This window comes from Leuciscus leuciscus, assembly GCF_965113295.1.
Source record: "Leuciscus leuciscus genome assembly, chromosome: 14".
Taxonomy (NCBI): Eukaryota; Metazoa; Chordata; class Actinopteri; order Cypriniformes; family Leuciscidae; genus Leuciscus; species Leuciscus leuciscus.
The window spans coordinates 30,128,992-30,151,422 of record NC_138738.1 but is presented as its reverse complement, the minus strand read 5'-3'; the positions used below and the strand labels follow the sequence as shown (position 1 = coordinate 30,151,422).

General features: G+C 37.2%; 1 protein-coding gene across 11 annotated transcripts in view; it reads right to left on the bottom strand.

The window, feature by feature from the left end:
- inpp4ab (inositol polyphosphate-4-phosphatase type I Ab) overlaps positions 1-22,431 on the bottom strand; it is a 56,617-nt gene that overhangs the window by 15,293 nt on the left and 18,893 nt on the right. For 2 of the 11 annotated variants that reach the window (XM_082136733.1, XM_082136734.1), the window contains exons 2-22: positions 18,966-19,152; positions 18,792-18,836; positions 18,229-18,347; positions 16,535-16,651; positions 16,337-16,416; positions 16,076-16,187; positions 15,880-15,970; positions 15,181-15,328; positions 14,949-15,079; positions 14,200-14,304; positions 11,033-11,141; positions 8,461-8,650; positions 8,095-8,310; positions 6,563-6,878; positions 5,474-5,509; positions 4,148-4,320; positions 3,173-3,296; positions 2,734-3,001; positions 2,484-2,581; positions 2,256-2,368; positions 782-936 (exon numbers count right to left, since the gene is read on the bottom strand). In XM_082136733.1, coding sequence (XP_081992859.1) covers positions 782-936; positions 2,256-2,368; positions 2,484-2,581; positions 2,734-3,001; positions 3,173-3,296; positions 4,148-4,320; positions 5,474-5,509; positions 6,563-6,878; positions 8,095-8,310; positions 8,461-8,650; positions 11,033-11,141; positions 14,200-14,304; positions 14,949-15,079; positions 15,181-15,328; positions 15,880-15,970; positions 16,076-16,187; positions 16,337-16,416; positions 16,535-16,651; positions 18,229-18,347; positions 18,792-18,836; positions 18,966-19,050 — 2,831 coding nt within the window. In that variant the 5' untranslated portion in view covers positions 19,051-19,152. Of the gene's footprint in view, positions 1-781; positions 937-2,255; positions 2,369-2,483; positions 2,582-2,733; positions 3,002-3,172; positions 3,297-4,147; positions 4,321-5,473; positions 5,510-6,562; positions 6,879-8,094; positions 8,311-8,460; positions 8,651-11,032; positions 11,142-14,199; positions 14,305-14,948; positions 15,080-15,180; positions 15,329-15,879; positions 15,971-16,075; positions 16,188-16,336; positions 16,417-16,534; positions 16,652-18,228; positions 18,348-18,791; positions 18,837-18,965; positions 19,193-19,411; positions 19,601-22,431 lie in introns of those variants that run through there. The other 9 variants (XM_082136726.1, XM_082136735.1, XM_082136736.1 and 6 more) reach the window with 9 other exon arrangements.

Sequence of the window (22,431 nt, the reverse complement as noted above, 5' to 3'; positions counted from 1 at the left end):
TTTAGTTCTTGATGAATAATTTTTTTTTTTCTACAAAAAAGCTCATCTAACATAATTTTCCCAAATTTTTTAACAGCAGTGTATATAGAAAGTAACATTATCTAGATTAACTAATGCTGTAAAAGTAATGGCCAAGGCATTAACTAATGTTAATGAATTAAACCTTCTTGTAAAGTGTTACAATTGAGTGTTTACAGAGACTCTCTAAAACTAACAAAACATTCCTGTGCTCATCTTGCCTCTTTCATCAGTTTTCATAGGACAGATAAACAGTTTTCAGTACTAATTCAACAACATAAGTTTGTTTAGATCTGTCCTCAGATTGCACAGGAGACAAGAGGAGAAAATTATGGGACAAACCTGACAGTTCTACACTCTTATTTAAAAGCACAGAACATCTGGCAAGCAGACAGCCAAACAAATCAGCCAATTCAAGTTTGAGTTTCCTCACTCTACAGGAGCGATTTAGTTGTGTTTACGTCTCTCGTAGAGCGTGGATGAAAGATGGAAAGGTGGAGTGGGAAGGAATAAACACTCTATGTCCCTAAACAAGTGAGCAAATATAAAAGTAATGAACATATTAGGCCACATAAGCCACAAAGCAATAAATGTTAGTGCAAACACCAAGAAGCCACAAGCAATGAGGGATGAAGCACTGGAGGGATTCTTGAGGCAGAAGGAGAAAGAAAGGAAGAAAAGAGAAAGAGAAAGAGAGGAAAAAACAGAGGCATATCCCCAAAAGCGTGCAGTGCTTATTAACGGGCAGTTGTTCAGGTGTTACCTGCGCATGCAGTCAAGGGCCTGGGTGAAGACCTGCGGGGCCATGCCGTGCTCGTGCTGCAGGATCAGACACTGCTCCAGAGTCACTGACATAGCAGTGCGATCCTTCGCACTTTTACAGCTGGTAAAGCGCACTCCATTCAGTCGCCGGCAAATCTGAGGGGGGAAAAGTCAACCACACATTTACACATACTTTACAGTTCAGGATTAAAGTGTCCGTTGAAATGGAACACTTAAATGCAAACTCTGTTGGTACTGTGCAGAACTGTAAGAAATCAGTTTATCTTAAAAGTTCTCAATTTTTTTATTTTTTATGAAACATTACAGTATTTATTCTAAATGATTTATCAGTGGACATAATTATTTATTTATTTGTGCCCTCATAATCTTAAATCAAAATAACTTCCCCTCCTTCTTGCAACAACATCTCTTTTCACAAAGGCGGGGCAACCTGAACTGCAACGATACAATCAATTCCTGATGGACAAAATCATGTCCCGACCTACATTTTAAAAGTTACATTTTAGTTGGACTTCAACAATGTTTTTATTAAATTGTCATGTAAACATGAAATCATAACTATCTGATTTTAGTAAAATCACACTACAATTGACCTTGATAATGTGTGCTTGTGCCGAAAAACAGAGGATGTGAAACCTCAAACAGAGGATGTAGCTCAACTACACGATCAATTATAGAATGCAAAAGTTCCCACCCCCATTTTCAACAGTGCTGGTCCTGGAATAATTTTTCTAATAAATTTTTCCCCCTAAGGATTTTAAAATGAGTCTTCATTAAAGAGTTATAAGCCATGAACCAAGCCAATCAGCAAAGAGGTGAATCACAACACTACAATTTTGATTTGAAGCAAAAATGTTTAGGAAAATCTGGGAAAAAAAAGACCAAAGTACAAGACTGTGTACTTAACGGCTTTAGTGAAGAAAAAATTACAATCCCATGAAGCATTGCGAACAGCATACTCAAATAAAAAATTATGGAGGAATACAAAACTTCTCATTTACAAATGATGATCAAATATACTGTATCAAACAATATATTTTAAATTTAGTGAAAAATATGCATATATATATACACACACACAGTATGTATACAGTTATACAGTTTTTATATATATATATAAACATTTATGTATTTTGAGAGCGTAGAGATCGACATCATTCGCAGTGCTTCATGGGAGTGGGAAAAGAGCTAAAGAGCTATTTTGGCACGTTTTGCTTTTTTGACTTTCTGATTGGCGTAATTTTCTGTGCTGCATCATGCATAATGTAGTTTTTCACCAAGAATTCTGTTGTTAGAAAAACGTATGTTTTTGTACTTAAATATGGACTGTACTGCATTTCAGACAAGAAAACTATGGGTGGTAAATGTTTCTTTTATTCTAAGAATTGCTGAAACACTCTTTTACTAGACCCATTTCAGTTATTTCACCCTTTAATAAGTAGGGGAATTGTTACCTCTGCTGCCTGCCACAAGATGTCAACATTTTTATTTTTCCTGGCATGAACATTTTGACCAAGGAACCGCAACAGCTCTGGGACACACGTCTGACTACGAGAGCGAGGAAGACCTGAGAGAGACAGAAAATTAAAACCAGAGTGACTTGTGTAATTCAAATCTTGCTATTATTTCTTTTTGATATGTAGAGAGAGAAAAACAGAACATGAGAGAGTGTGCTAACTTACAGTCCTCTGGTAAAACCTCCTTGAACTGCTGGTAGTAAGAGTTAAGACGTGCCAGGCTCTCCCCGTTGATGAACTCCTGAAGTGATGTGTCTCCAAATCTACAACACAAAACAATTTGATGTCCCCTTAGATATTTTCAATATGGACACAAGTGTAAGCCAAACTGAAAAAGAGATCAGATTAAACAATTATGGTATAATGTTATTTGTTGATGCACTCCTGAGGGCTGTTTTACATAATCAAGACTCACTTCTCGGCGAGCGTTTGCTGCTCGTTGATGCCCACGTTGAACAGCACCGGCTGTACCCGCAGCAGCATGCCGTTCTGGATCTCCCTTGGCAATGCATCAAACATGCTACCTGGGAGCGGGATGCGAACGTTGAACCCGTCTCGATTTCCTGTGATCACCGGCAGCATGTCGGGGGAAGAGGTTGAGATGGCCTGCGTCACCTTGAACGTAACGTTCCGAAGGTCCATTATTCCTATGCTCATGTCCTCTAACATGGCCAACTCCTCTCCTGTGATACACACACACACACACACACACCAGGGCAAATGCAATGTGATTCAAAACAGAACGCTTCACTCACGTAGAAATAATGAGTTTACTTAACATAAATGCTTTGATTTAGTGGTTTGATTCAGGAGCAAAGTATGGACATGCTGCATGTGCGTAAGTGTGTGTTTACCGTAAGTACTTAATAGACACTCGAACTGAGCGAGCAGACCGATGGTGTAAAGCTGTCTCAGGAAACCGTCGTCACGGAGACAGTTCCTCAGTTTGATGATGAAGCCACAAATTAGTGCAGTGAGCTAAAGAGAATAGAAAAATAGAGAGCAAGAAGACGTGTCAGAAAATGGGTTTAAAGGAATAGCTCTCCCAAAATGATTTAATTGTCATTATGTCATTTTAAACCTAAATGACCTGTAATTTTATAGAAAGTCTGTGAACATGAAAACTCAAAAGGAAAATTCAATGGAAAAGGTAACAAAATTCAGGTTAGGGATGATGTTTTATTATGATGATCCTTTATTAATGAAAGGCTATCTTAAAACCGGTTAAGGGTTAGTTCACCCTAAAAAATAAAATTCTGTCATTTACTCAAAATCCATAATTTACTCAATACCCAAATCCATAAGACGTTTATTTTTTAAACACAAGTAAAGATATTTTTTTCAAACCTGAGAGATTTCTGTCCCTCTATTGAAGGTCCATTCACCCAAAATGTTGACGCTTCAAAACATTCATTAAGAGATCATAAAAAAAAATAAAAAATCCAGTCTTCAAGATCACTTTATATGATGAACGGATTTAATTGATGCTTTTATTCACATATAAAGCCTCATCAAGACAACGCACGTACAATGAGCACATGAAATATGATAAACAGCAGCTTTAACGTTGAGTCTTTACTTGAGTTAAACTGCTCGATTCAAATGGATCTCTTTTATATTAGAACTCTTTACAAACTTTTTGATTCATCAAAGTTTTGGGTAAATTGACTATTAAAAATATCTTCATTTGTCTTTTGAAGATGAATGAAAGTTTCATGGGTTTGGAAAGACACATGAGGGTGATTAATTGATGACGATTTAAAATTTTGGGTGAACCAACCCTGTAACGTCATGGAGTTGTTCACTAATGTGTGTGCTTGAGAACTAACTGTCTGGCAGAAGACCACATCTCGGCGGTACTGCAGGTTGAGGTCCATCACAATGGTGGGTGCGCTGTCTTGCATGAGCAAGAAAACCATCGACTTCTTGGCTTTGTCACTCATCATGGCCACACACTCCGTTAGGGTCGTCAAGAGGGGATACAGGGCCTCGCTCCACTCACCTGACACACACAGAATCTACTGCTATTATCAAATATCACATTTTCGAATGCTCATGTTTCACTTTAAAGATCCCATGAAATTAAAATGTAAGTTGTAACTTTTAATCTGTTTACTAGCCCAAAAAATTTAAATTCTGTCATCATTCCCTCACCCTCATTTTGTTCCAAACTCATAAAACTTACATTCATCTTTAAAAACACAAATGAAGATATCTTTAATGAAACCTAAAAGATTTCTGTCTCTCCATTGAAAGTTCATTCAATGTTCACATATAAACATTGATCATAACACATACATAGGGCTCATCAAATTGAAGCTCAAACATGCTTGCTTGAGCCAAGTACGTTTGAGTTTACATTTACCATATCTGATATGCTCTATGTATGAGCATTGATCAACGTGTATATGTGAATAAAAGCCTAAATTAAATCTGCTCATCATATAAAGCAATCGTGTCTTTTCAGAAGACTTGGATTGAACTGCTTGATTCATATGGATTTATTTTACAATGTTTTATGAACTTTTTGAAGCATCAAAATTTTAGGGGAATAGACTTTCAATGGAGGGACAGAAATCTCTTAAGTTTTATTAAAAAAATATCTTCATTTGTGCAGCAAAGACGAATGAAAGTCTTATGGAGCAACATGAGTGTGAGTAACTGATTTTCATATTTTGGATGACATATCCCTTTAAGTTAATTGTATACACTAACAAATTTTTAGTAGACATATGCCAATCCCAGTCACAATTTACAATCCCTCTCTTCCAGGAATACAGACCCAAAAAGCAGAATTTAGTCTAATCAAATGCTTTCTAGAACTGGAACGTCCCCCCACTAAATTATAAGAAAAACACTAGACTAAATATGCTTCTCATCAGAGTGAATGAAGCCTTGACATGTTGATAGCCAATGGTGTTTAGTTTATACAAAAAAAAAATGATGTCCCGACAGGACTTCCTTTTCAATCAAAAATATCACAAGAGGAAAACTGTGCTCAACAGGCCAATTCACGGGGCCTTTAAAATAAACATGGATGCAACAGCAATGACAGTTTTACATTTAACAAGAATGAAAGACAACAGATGTGACATAAAAGTGAACACCTATTTAGCATAAGCGCATAAGCTTAAGGGAGGGGGGTGGGCTCTTACCTGGGTAACTCTCCTCTCCGCTGCTGCTGCTGCCATCTAGAGGGATGGAGGTGCAACTTGCAACAGTTATTTAGCGAGTGCAACAAGCACAGCAAACGCAGCTCACACAGACACTGAGACAGCATTAACAATGTTAAAACAAGTCAAGCAGATTTAACAACTACTACTTTCCAACTCAAGTGCAAACTGGAATGTTGAAAAGGTTTGTCTAGAAAGAAATATGTGATAAAGTAATGTTAACAGCTGCCTTGAAAACTAGTGATTTCATAGTCATTATATAATGCAAAAGAGTAAGACTACTGTAAATCACAGCATGCTGGCACTGCCAAGTGACTAACTGGCACAGACAGTCAGCACCAGACAGACAGCCTGCGAGCGTGTTAGTCAGTCAGCCAATCAAAAGAGAGCACCCGGTCACATGTTCACAGTAGGCAAATATGCTGGGTCAAACAACAGATTGTTCCAGAAACATATTCCAGATACATGGCACATCAACAGAGAGTCACACGGAGTCAACACACACTCATTAACATAAAGTGTGGCATTGAATCCACTTGGATGTCAGTTTTTCCATTCACTAACATTGCTTGTTTTGGCACTGATAAATGAAAACAGATAAACAAATATACACATATTACAAGACTCTTTAAAATCAGACAACATACACAATGATGAACCATAGATACAAATGTAAAAAAAATTAAATACAGATGATGAGATGGATTAGAAACAGTGGGAGAAGAAATTTAAGCCACAAAAAAACAATTTAAAAGCTTGTTGCTATGGCAGCATTCAAACCTGTCTGATAAACAGGTGACAGGGTGTTTGAGAAATAGATACAGGGTGATGGGTTAGGGTGATAACTAGATAAAAGAGATAAGTATGTACATGTGGTAGTGTTTGTACTACCATGTAGATGCAATAAACAAGCAGCAGGGAATGTGACGCTGAATGCAGAAAGGCAGAAAAACAAATGAAATGGACTCTGCCTACTAGAGAGGGAGAGAGAGAGAGAGAGAGAGAGAGAGAGAGAGAGAGAGAGAGAGAGAGAGAGAGAGAGTTGTGAACGAGATAGTGAATGGCACCTACAGGCATGCATTTCTGCATTAACGGGGCATGCAGGGTTCAGATCGGGTGCTGAGGATGAAGGTGGTGATGATGATGGTGAAGGTGACTGCTGTTCTGGTTCAGGGGCTGAGGAAGACTCTTCCATGCAGACAGGGTTGATCCAGAAGGCTTTCGTTTTCCCATTACCTTTCTTACTGGCGCCGCCGCCGCCCTGCTGGTCAGTCTGGAACATGTCCTCACTGCTGCTACTGCTGTTCAAACGCTCCCTCTGCAGCAGTTTGTCCACTCGCTGGATTATACACTCCAGACTTTTGTCAACATTCCCCCACACCTTTTCCTGTAACGAACAAACTATTTGTACAAATTGCTAATTTTCGGCACAAAAACCATGGACAAAAACTTTTGGTTGCACTATTTTGAGATGTCCTTGTTACAGTGTAACTATATTTAAGTAATATTAATGAACTACATGTACTACTTACTATAGGGTTAGGGTTAGGATTAGTTGCATGTAATTATTGCATAATTTATAGTTATTATTATTATTGTAACTACATGTTCAAAGACACTGTCAAATAAAGTGTTACCAACATTTCAAAAAAAGTTATACAAATTCCTGCACAATGAGTGAATTATTATACTAACTATACTATGATAATGCATTGTTATTATAATTTTTTTTTATTCTGAAGAGAGGCTGAATCTGTAAATTAAACAAGAGGTTTAAAGTTGTGTATGTGCTGTATGTGAAGCAAGACAGTGAAAGCATGATTTTTTTTTTTTAATAATACAATTATATTATAAAAAAATATTGTTTTAAGGAAAACAGTTAATTTAGGGCTTTTAAGCAATATTTTTGTGGTAAGTTTGGGGTCAGTAAGAGGTTTAAAAAAAAAAAGTAATCAGCAAGGACACATTAATACATCAAAAGTAACAGTAAAACTTTTATTTTGTTACAATAAAATTAATTTTAAACACTGAAATCATTTAATCGTAATAATTTCGACAAAAAGAATAATTAAGCAGAATAACTGTTTTCAAAAATAATAATAAGAAATGTTTATTGAGTACCAAATCAGCATTTTAGAATGATTTCTGAAGGATCATGTGACAATGAAGACTGGAGTAATGATGCTGAAAGTTCAGCTTTGCCATCAGAGGAATAAATTACATTTAAAAAAATATTAAAATAGAAAACATTACAATTTTAAAAATATTTCACAATATTAATATTTTAACTGTTTTTTTAAGGATTATTTTTTTTTTTTTTACCTTGGTTGGTATAAGATACTTCAAAAAACATAAAAAAAAATGTCAGCCCCAAACTTTTGAATGTTAGTTTAGATGTGTTCATTTACACTAGATCTGAGCACATTTACATCAGATTTTAAATCAGGTAACCAAACCCCTGTCAGAGAATGGTGAAAATCCCAAAACAACAAAAGTGTAAATATTGTTCGTAAATATTTTAAACTTCAGTTACAAGTATTTTAGATGTGTTATAGTTTAGTTTCAATGGATTTGCTGTGAACAGGCCTCTAAAGCTTTCTTACCCACTCTTCCTCGTGCCAGTCAACGTGGAGGGATGAACGACTGTTCCTGCCGCTCCATTTGGCCAGCAGTGTGTCCTGATCATTCCTCAGCACCACCTGCTCTGAGTCAGCAGAGGGTGAGTTTTTAGAGGCTATGTACTCGGGTCTAGCTGCGTTCAGAGCCTGCACTGCAGATGCCAGCAGTTTACAGTCACACACCATCACCAGCTGTCGTGTCTGAAAGTGAGAGAGAAAAAGAGGTTATAGTTTCAGCCACAGACCATATACTGGGGACAAGATAGAAAATTAAATATGGTAATTTGTAACTTCAAATGGATCTAAAAGTAGTACTAAATGGGCAGGAGCTATATTTACTCTGACACCCACCTTATCCGCTAAGATGGCGAGGGTTCTCTCCATGCCGTTAGCGGAGCGTTCTTTAGCGGCGCGAGACAGGCGCTCAGCGTAGTAGCTGACCTGAGTCTTGAGTGTGTTGATATGGGAAATTATCTCTTTGGCACGGACAATATCCTGAGGGATGTAGACGATGGACTGGGAGCTGGACAGAGCACTGCTGCTGGACCAGAGAGAGCTTGATTACTTACATACCATGCAAGCAATAAACACACACATGCACATTAGTGCACAACAACAGACAGATAATGATTGTGCATTTCATTCAAACAGTGACGCTCTAGAGACTTTGACAGGCACCAGACACTTCAGGTCCTCAATCATGATTTTTCAGAGCTAAGAGGAGATTAGTGCCATCGGTCCTTTGAATGGCAGAACTGTTAGTGCTTCTGTGCATTACAAGGTACAGCAACAGTAGAGTGTGTTTGTACATCATCATTGAGCGGATAGCATCATTTTGAGAAACACATGTGGTTGGGTGAATCTCCCAAACCTGTAAAGAAATGGGACATATTCCACCTCTATTTTAAATGTAATATATAAGACATTACATTTAGCATAAAATCTGTTTTTAGGGAACATTAATTTAAGCCTTTTTTGCACTGTTGTATTGTCCCTGCAAAATCTGGCAAAAAGAATCTTATTGATTATTGTTGTTTAAATTATTGACACATGACACTGTGGTACTGAACTTAATTTAAGCTGAGAATGAGATTTATTAATTGTCACTTTGGGGGGAAATGTGTCGCATTTTCATGAACATTTTGTCACAAGGAAAAAAATAATAATCGAAATGACCCTAAAATAGGATTAAATGTCTTTATGCAAAATACATTTTCTTTTTGTTTTGGGGATGAAATACGGGGACCTGGACATTTCTATGTGCAATTTCCCCAGTAATTGCAGTAAATCAGCCTAGAAAAATAACTGACCTGAGATTCTGACTGACAAGGAAAGATAAAACAGGAAGCACATTTATATATATATGTGTGTGCTCAACAAAAGACAATAATCTGAACAACTTTATTCCAACACACACACACACACGCACGCACGCACGCCTCTTTTGTTGCGACCACAGAGAAAGGATGATGAAATCACAGAATAATATATATCATTCTGTTCCAAAACAGAGTGAGGCAGTCTAAGCATCATAGGTGCTCATCGCATGAAGGCTGTTCCAAAACATAGTTTTATGTTGTTTATACAAATTTTAAGGCAGCATTGAGGGCATTCCCACAATACATTAGATGAGCTCTGTTTATATCACTGCAGCTCACTAGGTTTTGGATCAGAGATGTCATGCATAAAATGCTAACAAACCACAAACAAACAAATAAAAATAAAGTTCCAACAAACTCACCATTCCTCTTCATAAATGCTGATTAGAAAGCAAAAATGCAATTAAAACATATGAAAAATAAACTAAGATAAATAAACTATCTTAAAAGAAAACTGCTACTAATATAACATTAGCAAAACAACACATAACCAAAAGCAGCCCAGAGATGGTGATATACACTAATGAAAGCAATGATTTTGAAAATAGAATATCCATTCTACATTATTAAAGGGAAAATACAGTTATAAATACAATAGTTTGTGCGAAATGAAATGATAAAGCTAGCAAAACTCTAGTGTGATTTTAAAGGGCCCCTATTATACACATTTACAGGTTCATAATTTTGTTCAGGGGCTCTACTAGAACAGGTTTACATGATTCTATGAATGTTCAAAAACTATTTTGTTTTATAATTTGCATTATTGCACCATCTGCTTTCACACTCTGTCTGTCTGCTCTGTTTTAGTTTTGGTTTTTTTAAATCATCCTTCCGAAAAGTATTTACAGACATTGTAAATATTACTGTAACTACGGTTCACTAAATATAGCATCAGTTTGAGCCCAATTCTGATAATGACAGTTAAGAAGAACAAGCTGATCGACTCAAACCACCTTTGCAAGTGTGACTTGTGCAGGACACAGTAGTAATTTTTTATTTTATATTTTTTCGTGGTGAGAACACAACAAAAAGTTGTGGATGTACTGCTGGGGAATAGTGTTAAAAATTAATTTGAATTTTCTTAAATTCCTCTGCCTTTGGATGTCCATGTAATAATGTCTTGCCTTTGGCCCTTAAGAACCAGATTGTTTACTTGTACAAACAGTTATATTACACACTAAAGGAAAGGTAAAATAAATAAAAAACATAATAGGTCCCCTTTAAATGTTCCTACATGCTCTCTCAGTAAGATGTTTGTGAAATGTTTTATCCTTAATAAGTGAAGCATCACACATTTTTTTCTTGTACACATACTACAGCATAAAGGAAATAGATAAAATCTAGTTATGTGAAACTACCAGATGGCTGATTAGCAAAAAGGTATATGGAAACTAAACTGCTGTCTGTGCCTTAGGCCATTACAGCAAAAATCTACATGATAGCTCTTCCTTTACATGCAACACATGCACGTACATACAGACACACACATACACTACACTCAATTGGCATCTTTTCAAAACCAGGCAATGAAAAACCTAACTTACACTTTCTTTGCCTCCTCAAATTTCTGTAGGAGCTTCCGCAAACCACCGTTTTTGAAGCCCTGGCAGTGAGCTGCAGGGGCCCCAATCGTCACCAAATCATAGGTGTGATCTAGAAACACAAACACACACATCCATTTCATGTTAGGCAAGGCAAGTCAAGTTTATTTATATAGCACATTTCATACACTATGGCAATTCAAAGTGCTTTACATAGAAAGGAATTCAAATTTCAAACTACGGCAATTCAAAGTGCTTTGCATAGAAAATAAGCACAAAATAAAAGGAAGGGAAATTTAAACCGTTATAAAAGGAATGAATTAGAGTAAAATGAATTAAAGTAGTAAAAATATGATACATAGTATAAACTTCTCATCTGGCAAAACACCGGTGTATCTTATTTTGCATCTTTCAATTTCCCCAATTAAGTGGTTTATGTCTCTCTCTTACCCAATTCTCAGTGCCATTTGAGTTCAGTTTAGAATCAAAAGGAAGAATACAGTGCAGTCAGTCGGACGTACAGTGGATACTCTGATATTTTCCCATGATGGTCAGTCTTTTCTGTGGTTTTTCCCTCGGCGCGCCTATATAACTCTAGACGTCTCTAGAGAGATACATTTTCACCTCAATTGAAAAAGGTGAGCACTCACAACTTGCTCACAAATTTGATCATACAGACCCTCGGGGTTTCTCCCACTACAATACTGTGGATTAACTAAACCCACCAGACTAGTATCCCCATACTAATCTGGACTAGTATCCCCGTAATAGTCACCACAGTGTTCCTTTGTCCATCATGAATAAATCCCCCTCAGGTACCTTTTAACAATTTAGACAGTTATAATTAAAAGAGATGAACTGGCAAAACACTGGTTTATCATATTTTGTACAGCTGCTTGTTATACTGTGAGATTATCCCATGTAGATTGTACTGTGTCTGTGGTGATCTTTCGACGCGCCTAAAAAATCTATTTGACGTCTCCAATAGACCCGATTTTTCCCTAAAATCGGACAGGAGGAGCTCTAGGACTGGAGTCCTGAAAAAAACAACAACAAAAAAAAAACATTTGTTCGGAAGCTCTAGGAATGGAGTCGATCCAGTCTGCACCCCACAGAACCTTGAGTTTAATTGACACATCAAACTCACTACTCGTCATCAGCATGGTTTCATCTCTCAATTTCTCCAATTAAGTCATTTATGTTTGTCTCATCCAATTTTCAGCGCCATTTGACTTTAGAATCAAAAGGAGGATGCAGAAATAAAATACAGTGTAATCAGTCGGACGCACAGTGGCACAGTACTCATTCAGTAAATGCACAGCTAAACAGATGTGGCCATTAAGTGATTTATATACCAGTAATAATACTTCAAAATCAATCCTAAATGTAACTGGGAGCCAATGTAAAGACCTGAGGACTGGTGTGATGTGTTCATATGCTCAGAATCCTAGCGGCAGCGTTCTGTATGAGCTGCAACTGTCTTATGGTCTTTTTGGGAAGGCCAGTGAGGAGTCCTTTACAATAATCCACCCTGCTGGTGTCGAAAGCATGAACAAGTTTTTCTTGTCTTGTCTGGAAACAAAGCATCTAATTCTTGCAATATTTTTGAGATGATAGTATGCTGATTTAGTTATTGCTTTGACATGACTACTGAAACTAAGGTCTGACTCCAGAATCACACCGAGATTCCTGACTTGATTTTTAGTTGTTTGACTCCTAGCATCACGGTATGCGTTCACCTTGAGAACTTCATCTTTGTTTCCAAATGCAATGACTTCAGTTTTGTCTTTGTTTAACTAAAGAACGTTTTGGCACATCCAACTGTTTACTTCATCAATGCATTGGCACAGGAAGTCAATGGGGCTGTAATCGTTAGGCGATAGGGCTAAGTACAGCTGTGTGTCATCTGCATAGCTGTGGTAAGCAATTAGTTTTTTTTTCATTATTTGGCTCAGTGGGAGCATGTACAGGTTGAACAGGAGCGGCGCAAGAATTGAGCCTTGAGGGACTCCGCATGTCATGGATGTCCATTCAGACTTATGGTCTCCTATACTCACATAATAACCTCTCCTTCTAAGTATGACTTGAACCACTTTAGGACCATCCCAGAAAGCATGACCCAGTTTTCCAGCCTGTCAAGAAGTATGTTATGATCAACAGTGTCAAATGCAGCACTGAGGTCGAGTAGTACCAGAATTGTTTTGCCTGTATCAGTATTTAAACGAATATCGTTTATTATCTTTATGAGCGCTGTCTTTGTGTTACACTTAAAATAAACAGTCATGTTACTGTGTTACATAAGTACTAAGAAATACCGATGAACAACAAGTTCTTAATATATAATTAGCATTATAAAGATATAAAGTTGCACTCTGAGATATAAATGTGCAATTACAAGAAATAAAATCGCATTGTGAAATATAAAGTTGCATGTAACATAAGAAGTCGCAAATATGAGAAATAATATTGCTCTGCGATATAAAAAGTTTACGTGTTCACGTACGTGTAAAAATTTGTATTATGAGATATTCGTATTGTGTAGTCACAAGAATGAGATATAGTCACACTGTGAGATATAAATTCTAAATATGTGAATTGAAGTTGCACTGTGAAATGAAAAGTTACACAGCACGATAAAAAGTTGCAATTATGTGAAGAAAAAAAAAAACTAGATTGTGAGATAAATTCACAATGTGAGATATGTCGCAATTACAAAAAAAAAAATGAAGTTGTAGGCTTACACACACTGCTGCTCATTCCAGTGATGAATTTTCTCTGCTTTTATCAATTAATACTGATTATTATTTTTTCTAGCTTTACTCGAGACAGATGAAATGCTACAATTCTCTTTCTACATTTTTTATTTTATTTTAAACTTCGCACTATAGCCTGGTACGTATAAATTCAAGACTGGGGGTCAAAACTAAAAGAGTGTGTGTTTGTGTTGAGTGCATGAAAACTTCTGTACGAGAGACTATTTACATGTGCTAAGTGCTCTAAATATATACACCTACTGCCTGGTGGGATTTACACAGTGAAGAGCACATACACTAGACTGGACAGGAATATATAGAGCAGTAACAAAAACCTTTCAAACGAAGGGAAACAAAGAAAAGAGGAATGGGATGACTAATGAAATAAGTACACAGAATGAAAGAAAGAGATCTAACCACAGCCAGACTCATCCTGAACCCTCATTCTTTGCACATGGAGGTTGGTGGGCATAAATTCCAACTTCCTTTCTGCTTTCAGATTACTGGCTTTAAATGATGGACCTGTAAGAGACAGACAGATAGAAAATAAATCTCTTGATACCCCTTAATCATTCAAATAGGGAGGTAGACATGCCTACTATTATTAGTCTTCCAGGTCACTGGAGAATCTTTCACAGAATTCTGGGTCATTAAGTTTAACCCTATAAAGCCTCATGTTTAATACTTGAATTTCTAATGAAAATCTACTGAAAAACCAGTTGTACACAATCTAATACATGCCTTCTGTCGTCTGTCATCTTTACAAATTAGTGTAAAATAAATGCAAGAATAAATGTTATATTGTAAGTTATATTTAAAGATGAACTGGACTGAATCAACTTAGGTTTACTTGATTATCATTACATCATTTAGAAAAATCATGTTAAAATGTTAGTATCAACTATGATACAACAGGCTTTTGATGAATGTTTATTTGTACATCTCCTAATCATCATTGTATTGCATTGCATTATAAGGTTTCCCATATTTTTAAATTATATTTTCAATCCCAGACTATCAATGTGGTCTCACATCTTTGGACCCCACTGTATCATCATTTGTTTCTTTTGAACAACTTACATGTGCTAAAGTACTGAACGTCTGAAAGTCCTGAAATAAAGTAATACAACAGGAACACCTCCTACAACCTCAAAGTGCAGACTGACCTTTGTAGTCCTGCAGGTCTGTGATTGTATCCTGATAGGTCAGAAGGATGCTCTGGTACTGCGTTACGATTTGCCGCCGGAGATTCTCCCAACAAGGTGATAACTCCCCCAACTCCTCCAGCTCACATACTCTACGAGCATCAAAACACACAATCATGTAAAGAACGGCTCTTTTTATATATACACACCGTTAAAAAGGTCAAAGTGTGCATGCTGAGGTTATGATGTACACCTGGAGGAATCCTCTTCCAGTAAGAGTTTGACAAACTGTCGTGGGATGTTAAGTGACAGGACGCTCTCAGCCATCTGTTCCAGGATTTGTAAATGATTCCCATCAGTGGTTGGAAAACGGTACATACGCGACATGGTGCCACCAAACACTGAGATGCAGAAACAGGATTAAACCATTAAGAGAAATCAATTGTGCAAGGCTGTAGCATTAAAACTGAATTAGTGAGCATTTATGATATTATGACCAGGCCTTGGATTTCACTTCTGTCAATAAAAATGCAACTAAGTGCCCTTGATCTTGGGAAAAGCACTATTACAACAATAAAATATTATGTACTATTATGTTATTCTTAGTACCAGCAATGTTTCAGTCAATATTTCCCATAGAGCCATTAAGCAACATGTATCCAGAGATGGTCTCTGCATTTCAAGAGTGGGGAAGATGTCACTCGTCATCACTTCTTAAGGCAAAATATGCATTAAGGTTAAGATCTCAACTCAGGACAAGACAATGGCGGAGGATTTGGTACGCAACAGATCCTGAGCGTCCACCCCATCCCCCGGTGTTATCGTTAATGTTGCCGCAAGTTTATTTAAAGGTGTGAAAACGTACTCACTGTGACGTCCCTAATTTCCGTCACAATGGATAATTTATAGAGTGTGAAAAATAAGCCATTCTTCTAGTGAATGATATTCTTACCGGATCGTAGAAAGGAGTCTTTCCACAGAGAGGCGTATTTCACTCGGACTCCCACAGATTCTGTCAGACTCTCATCCACGGGGAGGACTGTCTGCAGCAATGGCACATGAAAGAACGAAAACACTCACATCAGAATAAGTTAACTAGTATACAAACATGCTGATAGTTGAGTCATTAAGGGCATAGTCACGCTCACCCTGCCATTGATGGTGTCTTGCAGATGTTTGATCGGTGTATGCTGCTCTCTCTTCTCCTCAAGCTGCCAGGCAATGACTGTAATACTACCCACATGCTTGTTTTCTGCTGACCTGAGGAAAAGGGATAACAAATGCCGATACATTCAAACTGCATATGCTTGCGGTCGTTTTCAGCAATGAAGCAGACTGTTCTAGATACACCATTTAGGAGATTGCTCAAACAAACTATCCAGACTTCTAAAAAAGATGGGTTGGATCACCTGAGAGGTAAGTTAAGTCTGTGGTTCTTTTCCTGCAGAAGGTCCTTCACTGGGAACATCGCTGAGCCAAGAAGGTACATCTGGAAAGAGAGGAAAAAGTATTAAAAAGACAAAAAGAAAAAGACAAAGCAGCATAGTCTGAGCTGTTTTTTTTATATTAGAGACCTTCTCATTTGATGTGCGTGGTATGTATCTCACCGTTCCTTGTGAGCGATCTTTTACATCGTACACAGAGAGCTTGACCTGTGTGTGCTGGTTAATGTAGGAGTCTTGGAAGAAAGCCACACTGCTGAGGAACATGGGACTATTTGTGCCCTGCAAAACAGAGGTCAAACCATTTGTTTTGGTTAGTCATCCAAATCAGTCCACATTGTTCCATAAATGGCAGAAAATTAACAACCATCTTGGGTGATCACAAATGTTTCTAAGGCTGGATAAAAAAAAAAAAATTGATTAATTGTGACCTTCGTTTGAACTTGATAATTCTTAAAATTCCACAACCAATCTTTTATTATATGCCTAGCTTCCTCTACAGCCTTTCGGCATCGCCCAACAATATGTGCAACCAGAGTATCTTGTCAAATCGAATCAGGAAAATATATTGATTCTCTGCCCTAACCTAACTTAAAGGGGTCCTTGATTATGATTTCACTTTTTTAACTGAAGTTAGTGTGTAATGTTGCTGTTTGAGCATAAACAACATCTGCAAAGTTACAACGCTCAAAGTTCAATGCAAAAGGACTGGAGACATTTTCTTTTACAGAAATAGCTTTTTGAGGACTACAAAGAGCTTCTTCCTGGGTTGGTGACATCACAAACCCTAAAATTTACATAAACCCGGCCCCTGGGAACACGCAACAAAGGGGGTGAGGCCATGTTGGGCTGCTTTAGAGAAAAGGAAGAGTTGTTGTCGCTGTTTTTTACACCCTGGAAAAAGTTTGTCCAAAAGTTTGTCCTACAAATATGATTAAATGGTGGATAACATCATATCTATAAAAAAAGGAAAAAAAACACACTCTGAAACATCCTGTAAAATCCGTACTTGCAAAGTCCATGTTTAAAATCCGTTCAGCACAATCCTCTTGTTCGTTAACATTGTCAGGGTCTGAATCGGGCTCGAAATGATTTGAAATTGACGTCACCATTAATATTTACATCTGAGTAGAGGTCGCGGTTATGAAGGGGCGTGACATTTCCCAAACACGCGCTAAGCGCTGCCAATCACAACACATTGGGCCAGCTAACCAATCACAGCACATTTCTTATTTCGGAAGGAGGGGCTTCATTGAAAATGACACGTTCAAAGAGACTGGGAGAGAGAAGCTGTAATAATGAAAAAATAAGTGAAAAATAATGCGTTTTTTGAACAATCAAGCATGAAAACATATTCTAGTACACCCCAAAAACAAGGGGGTCTAAACTGTTTTGTGATCACTGAAACAAAATTCAGAGTTATAAACCAGGAGTTACCATCTGTCTCGGCTGACCACTTGTGATTAGATCATGCAAGACAGATATTAAAGGGATAGTTCACCCAAAAAGGAAAATTCTGTCATCATAGTTGTTTCAAACCTGTATGAATTTATTTCTTCTGCTGAACACAAAAGAAGATATTTTGACGAATATGGGTAACCAAACAGTTGATGGACTCTATTGACTTCATATATATATTTTAAATGTTTTTTTCCTCCATACTATGAAAGTCAATGGGGTCCATCAACTGTTTGGTTACCAATATTCTTCAAAATATCTTCTATTGTGTTCAGTAGAAGAAAGAAATGTACATATTTGGGTGAACTATCCCTTTAATACCAGGTGGGAATAGTTTGGGTTTTGGGTAAAAGTGTTAGCCTGGGCTGACAATAAAACAGGAACATTTGTGTCCATCTCACCTCAATGATCTCTGTCTGTGCATGCTTGGTCCAGAAAGCCTGAGGAGGTGTGGTACAGCTCACAGCAACAAAACAGTTGGGTTTTCGGTCCAGAGACGGTGTGGTCAGCTCACTGCAGACTACAAAACACATACAAATGCATTTATGCTGAGGGTCATAACAGTGTAAAGATTTTCCACAAGAAGCATTGTATACATGAATGAGCTACAGTGCACCTCAAGTGTTATTTGCTAAGACTTGCTGATTCTCTGAGATATAATCAGACCTCCCCTGTTAAACCACATTATTTACAACTGATGAAAGATAGAGGCAGTCACTTAATCCAAACGCAGCTGCATAAGCGGTTATCTTCACGTAAGCATACAGTAGGACACAGAGCTCTCACAGAAATATTTACACTCCTGTTCAGTGTCATTTTCAGTCTAAAGATCAGACCCGATTGTCAGCTGAACCTTTATATCCCCATCAATATTGGCTACTAATGGAGAGCACGTAATTTCTGGTGCCATTTCTGCTGCTTTAGAAAATTTTGAGTGTGTGATCATTAAAAAAACAAGACTGACCAAGACTGAACTCCAGTACTGGCTCATCTGGATCTTGACTGTTTCCTACAAAGAGGAGAAAGAGAGAGACTGGACATAATTCATATGTAAAGTAAAATGCAAGAGAACAATCAAAATGCAAAAGTAAAATACAAGAGAACATCAAAACACAAGTTCATGGGTACTACTGTATACCTTCCAATGCTAGTCCAAGCATCTCTGAAGAAAGCTCTAATGTATTTGCCCTGTACACTGACCATGGCCGTTCCCTCCGTGACATTGTGGCAGGATGTTTGTGTGTGTTGACGCTGGAGTAACAGGAGTGGTGGAAATCCACACACAGCCAGGCACACTCCTGTGTGGCCGTTTCCTCCTCTGTTATCTGAGAGAGAGAAAGACAAATCAGATTTTTCCAGATTTGGCTGTAGCACCTCAATGCAGTACACGAGATCCAGGGGGCGGAGTTGGATCCAGATATAAGGGGTGGAGATTGGTAAGTTTAGGGGTGGGTTTAGGGATTATGGGGTGGAGATGGGTAGGTTTAGGTATATGTAAGGTGGGAGGAGTTAGATCTGGATCCAACTCCTCCCCCTGGATTTCATGTGCTGCAGTGAGGACCATCTCAGATTTGGTAGAAACACAGAAACTTTGGAGTAACTTGCATATAATTTTTTCGTATGGGCAGTACTGGAGTGTTCTAGAGTACAATAGAAGCTTTCAGAAATTAAATAGAAACAATCCTTGTGGGGCTTTCTGGAACTTCATCAATTCTGAATCTTCAGAATCGGTTGTAAGTTTAGTTTAGTGTGCACTACAGACAGCCGTATTATGCATTCCAAAAAAACATTGTTTCTCATTATTTCGAAATAAAGAAATCGCCACTGCTTTTTTTCTTTTCCTGAATATGCACATTTAAATTAACTAGATCTGAAAGAGGACTGGAGACTCTTAAATTGATGTAGAAGAGGACCTGTGTTTACTGAGAGCCGTTTTAAAAGTGACCATTAGCTATTAGACTATATAGGAAAATATGCCTATACTATTCTATACTGTATATCTGCTTATCCATTTATATTTTTGAAGCATTTGAGAGACCTTTTATGAATCATTTGCAGCTCTAGTAGGCATACAACCTGATAATGTTAACAGACTTGGTTGATGAACAGAACCTCGCCTGCCCACATCATCCTCTATGAGTCAAACAAGAACAAGAGGAGCTGATGTTAAAGTGAACACACACAGATGCATCAAATCTCAACAAATACCCCGTATATAAATCCACATAGTGTGGTCCAAAGGTCTGAGACTACATACTATATCTGGGATTTATTTCCTGTAGACATGGACATAAATTCAGGTAGACAATACCGTAGGCAATAAAGTAAATTTCAAGATTTCACTGCATTTTAGGTAATGCCATGCAATGTCATGCCAGCTCGAGTGATGTCGTTATTAAAGCAAAAGCGGAATATACCAAATTTAAGAAATTAAGAATTTCTTGAAATTCATGCACATTTCTCAATGTTTCCCTAATATTGAGATGCTGGACACATAATTTAATACAACATTTTTCAATATAAATGAAGAAAATTGTTAAATAGAAGCTTTTTCACGAGTGGAATCAGACGTAAGGACCCCACAGTATGTACTCTCTCAAGTTCAACTACAGATTCAACAAGAATAATGATGGTACAGTATGTGAATAGTGACTACATTCTACCTTTATTTACTATCCTTTCTTTAAATATAAGAAACCTGTATATAAGATACCATGACAAAATAAGTTAAGTATTTGTGTTACTTTTTATAGAAATATGACAGAAAATGTATGCCCAGCTGGCTGTCTCCATGGAGATAGCGTTTAATGGTAATGTCACTCTATGTGGGATTGTTCTTTCATTGCTGCTGAAACACACAAAAAAAAAAAAAAAAAAAAAAAACCAAGACCTGCTGTGGGAGATTATTAAAGCAAGTGGGATGCAAACTTTCACTTGCTATTGACATAACCTCAATGACACATCTCTGCAGCTTCTGCAAAAGCCACAAGAAAAACAAGTTGAAGTAGTGATACATCAAAATTGAAAATTCTTGACCAAAAATCTTGGATTTAATTTAAAATGAATATTTCAGAGTAGACTTTGTTTAGAACAAATTCACTATTGTTATTATTAACAACAACAGTATTAATAATAATAATAATTCTTCAAATTAATTACATTTAAAAAAATATTCAAATAGAAAACTGGTATTTTAATGTGTAATTCTATTTCGCAATATTACTGTTTTACTGTATTTTTTTATCAAATAAATGCAGCCTTAAAATAAATAAAAAAAGAAGAAAAAAAATCTAAACTTTTGACAGGTATTGTATTCTGTATATAGTTGCTAGGGTGTTCTGGGTGACCTTCCATAACATCCATTCAGATATTCCTACCTTGGTTCATAACAAAGTCAAACATTGTTTGCAAAACTGATCCAGTCTCAGTGCTTTGATATTTTGATAGGCTATTTCTTTCTAATGTTAGCAAATTCAAATATTTGTGCCGCTCTTAAACTTTTGATTTATATCTATATTATATATAATATTAAAATAACTTGTCTTCTCTATTTAGTACACTAAAAATTGCCAGGAATTTACAGGATTAAAGAGTATTATTTTACAATAAATTGCTGTAGTCAGAGATTTACTGTAAAATCAATGCATGCTGGGTAATTTTCTTACAAATTACTGTGAAACAACAGCAGAATGATGCTAATATCACCTCACAGTAATTCATTGCTCTCGTTTTACTGTGAATTCACATTATAAAGTTGTCTTTAACCTGCAAGAAATTCTATTATTTACCACTGTAATGGTTTTGAAGTCACCATGATGGAGATTAGTGTTTCATTTGCTTGGGATCTTTAATTTATGATCTAGCCAGAAGTATGACAAAAGAAAAACATTTGTTGAAACGATGACAAGCTAGAGCACAAAATAAGCTAATTGGCCGATTTTAAGTTATGGCGCTTTTCCACTGCATAGTACGGCTTGGTACGACTCGGCGCGGTTTGGCACGGCTCGGCTCGCCTCGCTTTGCTTTTCCACTGCGTGGCACGATTCGGCTCGGCACGGGCTCGACTCGGCTCGGATTGCTTTTCCACTGCAGTTTAGTACCGCTTCAAAGTGGGTGGGATTATAGACTGCTCGTTAAAGTTGTTAAAAAATATATTAATTCCTGGTCGGAATATCCGCTCCTCGGCTACCAACGAGATGAATGTCTGCACCTAATCTACTGACCAGTCACCACGATTCAGCCATATCTTTTTTCAAGTTTCTTTTTTCAAGCAAGTTGTTAAAAAAAAATATTGTGCGAAAAAATATACTGCGGTGGCTGTTACTGACTATTTAAATCTAACAGGTTTGGTGTCTCGTGTTGCAAATCCAATGACGCTGTTAGTGATGCTTCTCTCTGACCAATCAGTGAGCTGTAGTGTTTTCACGTCACATTTTAGTATCGGTACGGTACACTTGAAACCTCAACAGAGGTGGTACCTCTTTAAAGCGAGCCATACCAAGCTGTACCATGCAGTGGAAAAGCGCCACAAAGTGAGCCGAGCAGTACCGTAACATGCAGTGGAAAAGCGCCATTAGTCAAACTATTCTTAGCATGAATATAAA